Genomic DNA, 5742 nt, shown 5'->3' on the forward strand with positions numbered 1-5742 from the left:
GTGACCAAGATGACCCAGGTGCGATGCCACGTTGAAGACTGCAACAAGCGACGACGGCGCGTTGGCCCGGAAAAGTCTGCGCACCGCAGCGCAGCGAAGGTCGCGCGTTGACTTTTGTCTAGGCCAACGCGCCATCGTCGCAAATACCGGTTAACAACGCTTCGCATTCGCAGCCACGGCCCGGTGAATGCATAAAAGGAGAAGGAGATTGCTAGTCTCTACGTATGCAACCTCTTTGCAACAATGAAGATCCCGCGAAACACTTTCATGTTTATATTCAAAAGTTCCTACCAGCTCACCCCGCACGGGACCTGTTTTCGTTGGCGAGACGTGGGTGGGCGTCAGCGCGCGGTTAGAACTGGGGATACCAATCCATACCACACCACAAAGTTGCATTCGCTCCAGTTGCAAAACTCCACTACAGTACATTATGTCGTCGACGTATTGGACCTTGTCGTGAAGTATAACCCATAATTGACGCTGGTCGTGCGTGTATTCCTTGTAATGTTTTAGGGCTTCCGTCATGCATCGCCCTCGTCAATTTCACATCGTCTTGGTGTTGGGTTGAAATGCAAGGCTACAGGGACACGCACAGCAGTACTCACAGTCTGTACTCACGCATGTGCGTGATGCGCTGCGCGTGTTGACGGTGCGTTTGCAACTGTGACGTGGCAGCATGTATGCAATCGACAGTACTCGTGATGCATCCGGTGGAAAAGTAGATGTTTACCGTATCGCCAAGGCACAACACAACAAGGAGTTAGGCGTACATGGCGTTTTGTTTGCTTTGGCTTTGCTTGGCCGCGCCCATGCTCATTGTTGGATATGTGTTGCGGACGCAATGACTGGAGGTACCATACTACACAGCTGGGCGTGTCTCGCTTGCGCGCTCGAAGAAAGAGACGCTTGCTGGGTGGGCTCGACATCTGCTTGACGATTCGACAAAGGCAGCGACAAAGACATGGGGCACTCTTGCCATTCAACTTAGCACGACTCACATTTCCAAATTTGCATCACACTACGAACGATGGCCTTCTCCATGTTCCCTTCTTGGTGGCGCTTCCATCGCCAAAGCTCTTCCAAGACATCGACCGTCAGTCAAGTGCTCATCGCAAGCCGTACTGTGACGACGTCGGACGATGAATACGACGACGAAGAGTTCTGCTACGGGATGACCAAGATGCTTCGCACCGATTCGATCTCATCCGAGACAACATTTATCGAATCAGAGCTTGCAAGCCTCGATGCTTGGAACTTTGATGACGACGACGAGCCGATACCACTCCTCGATGCCGAGGCCACGCGCCGCCCACCGAGTCCGATCATTACCAAGCCTGTCCAAGGCAACGGCGTCTGGGCCTTCCACGACGACGAAGACGACATTGCGCCACCGCACAGTCCGCTCATGGCGCGTCGCCCAAACATCTACTACCCACCAACGAGTCCGATTCAATATCAGCTCTGAGTACATCGTTTGATTGGCGTGAAACCCGGTCGAAGGCGTTTCCTTCGTTGTACTCTATCAGTTAAAGGTTAATTTATTCGTGTACAATTCTTGATTGCATGAAAGCTTCGGCGACGTATGCGCTAACGTGTACAAGTGCGTTGAGGACTTCACGTGCGTGCGCCGTGTAGATTGGTGTTGATGGAGCCGCGGTGATAGAAATACGCCAGAAAGGACAACTTGTCGCGGTTGCTTGGAAGCAATATGAGGCGCGTGCGCTTGCAGCAGTTCAAGTCGTCTGTAACCCGCAGTGAGTGAAACCGCGACTCCCTTACATGGCTCGCTGCGGTTGCACACCCTGTAGAGAAACAACGAATGCACGCCTCGCGCAGCTATGCATTTGCCACAAGCGCATCGCGATCAACCTTAAACACAGACGCAGCATAAGCGAAAACGTCATTCGTACCCACGAAGCTCGTCATGTTGACGGAGCGATCATGTTACGTAGCGTTACGCGGCAGTTTCGCGAACGCACAAGGGTGCCCAGTATGGGTGCCCATTCCTTGGGAATGGTTGCGCACGGATGGCACCCTGTCGTACGTAACATTGTTTACGTCATTTCTGTTTACATTGTCGTTGTGCCAACAAGCGCATTTTCGAGTGTTCCAGTATCACTGCCATACAAGAATGACGTTGATTGAAGCAGGCGACCTTGGACACGTAGGTTTTCACCCCAGGCCGTGCTTTCGAAAAAGTTGCAGTGCATTTATTAACATATCGATCGATGTCCACAAAGTTCACAACGAAGCTTACACAATCCATAAATGTGTAGACCCTTGTGGGGCGATAAGAGCTCCCACGGCCTACACTTCACCAGCGATCTTCGTCAATGGGACCGCCATCCTGAAAAACAGCGTTCATTTGCACGACATTGCTGGACCCAACGTGCAGCCCGGGGCACAGAATAGTGGTAGGACACCAGTCGTGCCGAAGAGCTCGAAGAGGTGACGGCTCGGAATAGAGACGGCGGCGCGGACTCGTCGACTACCGAGTATAAGCTGCTACTGCCACAGTGATGTCGTTGTTGAAACGCTTTCTACAGTAGCTGCAGTGCGCGTGCTACCCCGGTAAGCGCCTTCTCTCTGACAGCCCCCAATTTTTCTAACACGTAAACGACCGCGCCTGTTGTGAGAATTTTTGGATGTTAAAGACATTAGTCGTAACTTAAAAAAGAAAGAGGCCGCAGCTGCTGAAGGTATCATGGTCGTCATCATCAATATCAGACTGCATCGCCTTGGGTCTGGCGTCGACGAGATCATGCATTGACAGATACCCGCGCTCGATCGGAGCTCGCGCTCGCTTCGTGCGCAACGACGCTTCAAAGACAAGCCGCGCTTGCTTGAGGTCATTGAGCCGATTGATGTCGTCGTTGTTGTAGTCGCTCACGTGCTTGTAAGTTTTGCGGTTAAAGTTGGTGAAGAGGAGGCGGTCGACGAGCGTCCGGCCCTTCTTGAGCCGCTTCGTGACACGCATCGGGTCGCACTTGAGCTGGGTCGAGACGTACTGGCGCAGTGTGGTCTCGCCGATGTCGTCTTCGAGGATGCCCCGCAAGAAGCACGAGACTAGATGCTGGAGAAAGTGGAGCTCTGGAGCCGTCCAACGACCGTAGTTGGCGTAGTGCACCATCGAGTTGCAAGTGTCTAGGGCAAAGGTAATTGGGAAATGGTTCCATTGCAGGCTTTCCACGACGTTGAGAGCGAGCTGCTGCGACGTTGTCGCGAGCGGCAAAAGATAGCCGGGGCGTAGCGTCGAGGAAACTTCGATCCGTTTGGTGCGTCTTCTTGAAGTTCGTTCCTCCCACATCTATCTGGGGCTCTCTATGAAAGGAGATCGTAGAAGCATCGAATGCATGGACTGAGAAATAGCGTTGGTAGCACGTACTAAGATCTTGCTCGCAAGTAACGAGATCCATGAAGTTGCCTCGCATGACGTCGCACCACGTAGAACCCAGCAGGCACACGCGCACCATCGACGCAGGACGCATGGGCTTCCGCGACCGTTGCGATCGAACGCTTCACGTCTATCAACGTTCGCTCGAGTCGAGGTGACGCAACCCGCTGCTAAAGACGCTCGGTTCTAGGGATTGAGCGCGAAACCGCACGGGTGTCGATGCTGCTGCTGGCCATCACTATCTCATGGCGGCTGGCTCGATCGCGGCGTACCCTTTCTACGACATAAGTTTGTGCTTGAATGGCTCTCTCAGGCACCGTTGCTGATGGCTGGTCGAAGATCGCAAAAATAAATATCTTTCGCCTCGGCCAATCAGACGCGTTCATTTCGATACACGTAAAAACGGTCTTGTGCACAGCGTGAGCTGCGCCGCAAGCGAGTTTGCTCGAGACAATCCGCGGCTCGACTCACATACTAGCGGGTTCTCTAGAGGCACTACTAAAAACGCTTCCAAAACGCAACAAGACTTATCTGCAGACTCTTTCGGCCATTGCCGTTATAGTCCGCGCGGCTTCAGTGAAATGTTTTGGTGGTGACGCGGAAAGCGGTTTCCACCCGAGCACATTAGAGCACTAAACAACTCGGAGGTCGAGCTCCGAACGCATATGTGCGCAGCTCACTCAATGGACTTGATCTTGCCTTCCCTCATTTTACGAACCTCGTGGTCGATTTCGCGTGGTTATCCGATGCGTATCGAGCTTCAAGTTGCAAAGAATCTCGGCTACGAAGCGCGGCGTAGCTTCAAGTAGCTTGAAAACCACGTGGAGTCCGATTCTTATGCCCGTGCCATCGACGCAGGAGGTGTCAAGCCCAGGAGAAGAGTGGCGGTGCAGAGTAGCTACCATGAATGTGGTCAGCGGTGCTGCCGCATCGGGGGCTGATTTGGCACTAGTCGTAACGCGCCAGTCGCCCGTCCTCCACACATCGTCGCTGCCAGATGCGAAAGCGGATACACAAACTTGAATGAGCTCCAATTAGAACTGCGCAAGTTGGAATTGAGCTTGAGAGCGCGTCGATATTGTGGCGGTCAAGTCTGACGTCCGACCCCGGCTCAGCGACGTTGAACACGAGCGGCTGGCAATGATCGACACGAATGACATCAATGGACTTGGCATGAAGAAGGATATTAGTGTATTAGATCTCAATGGGCTCGGCTTTCACGACGATTTGGTGCTCGTCTTCTAACTCCAAGAGGATGTCCCACAGCTCATCGAGCTCAGACGACTGGAGCAACCGCGTCGCATCGGGCTGGATGCCATGATTGATGCTGCCGTCGTTGACGTCCTTCTCTTCGAGCGTGCCTTCGAGCAGCTTTACGGGCGGCCATGTCGTCACGATCCTCCATTGCGCCGGCGTAAACATCGACACGAGGTCCCGCGCTTCGTCGTCCGACCATGGGGCGTGCGGCAAGAGCGAGTCTGGCAAGACCATCTCTACCGTTGTGTCGGGCACCTTCGAGCTTGTTTGGAGGCGCGGGCGTGGTGGAAGACCCGCGAGGCGCTCGAGGCGCAGACCGCGGATGCGAACTTGGGTCGTGCTGCGCGTGGGCACGCACTGAGCGACTTCTCGCCACGGCGCACCTGGCATCGTCACCATGGCTGCGTTAAGTTGCATGTCTTCGAGCGCCGACCATTGACCTTTGCATCGGTTGCCACAAAAATACGCTGCGGACGTTGGCATTGTGTGCATGCTGCTGGAGAGCCAAGAAAATGGAAAGTGACGATCGCCTCACGTCGCCCGGCGAGATGACGTCTGCGTGGACACGACAGAGGTTACGTCGTCGACACTACATGTGTCACCCGGCTCTTTGCCCGTAGTATGTGATTGGCGGTCCGTTAATTTTCGGCTGGCGATAGGGAGCAGTAGCCTGCAGCAACGAATGGGATCCACGATACCCAATGCAAATTAATTTCCAACGGGCAATGCGAGTCGGCACCGTGCCTTGCATTGCCATCGGTTGGCTGTCCGTTCATCCGCTTTATCGTTGCGAGGTGAGCGACCGCTCTGGGCCATACGATTCGCATCGCAGGTGGCGGATCCACCCATATCACATGGCGAACCTGTCTCTTGACGGTAGGTCAGTAGTCCATACTCAGGAGCGACGGTCGTCAGTTGCTACCCACCAACGCGATCGGCCTTTCCGGTGGGCGCAGGAAGAGCCCATCATCGGAAGAAGGTTGCTCTCCGCCAATCTCGCGGCGAGCACAACACATGTCCGAGCGACTCGCACCTTGCGTGATCACAAAACATCTGGCTTCGCGTACCTTGAAAGTCTGTCAAGCCAGAGG

At 54.2% G+C, this 5742-nt stretch overlaps 3 protein-coding genes across 3 annotated transcripts; 1 reads left to right on the forward strand and 2 right to left on the reverse strand.

The window, feature by feature from the left end:
- Positions 1 to 1027: 1027 nt before the first annotated feature.
- SPRG_13981 (hypothetical protein) lies at positions 1028 to 1465 on the forward strand (the record flags this gene model as incomplete). Its single annotated transcript, XM_012353759.1, has 1 exon — positions 1028 to 1465. The coding sequence occupies one exon, from the start codon at positions 1028 to 1030 to the stop codon at positions 1463 to 1465; it is 438 nt and encodes a 145-aa protein (XP_012209149.1).
- Positions 1466 to 2668: 1203 nt separating this feature from the next.
- Positions 2669 to 3130, reverse strand: SPRG_13982 (hypothetical protein; the record flags this gene model as incomplete). The annotated part of the gene is made up of 1 exon (XM_012353760.1): positions 2669 to 3130. One exon carries the CDS (start codon positions 3128 to 3130, stop codon positions 2669 to 2671), a length of 462 nt encoding a protein of 153 aa, XP_012209150.1.
- A 1458-nt stretch (positions 3131 to 4588) lies between these two features.
- Positions 4589 to 5050, reverse strand: SPRG_13983 (hypothetical protein; the record flags this gene model as incomplete). Its single annotated transcript, XM_012353761.1, has 1 exon — positions 4589 to 5050. One exon carries the CDS (start codon positions 5048 to 5050, stop codon positions 4589 to 4591), a length of 462 nt encoding a protein of 153 aa, XP_012209151.1.
- Positions 5051 to 5742: the final 692 nt, after the last annotated feature.

This window comes from Saprolegnia parasitica (genome assembly GCF_000151545.1).
Source record: "Saprolegnia parasitica CBS 223.65 unplaced genomic scaffold supercont2.134, whole genome shotgun sequence".
Classification (NCBI taxonomy): Eukaryota; Oomycota; class Saprolegniomycetes; order Saprolegniales; family Saprolegniaceae; genus Saprolegnia; species Saprolegnia parasitica.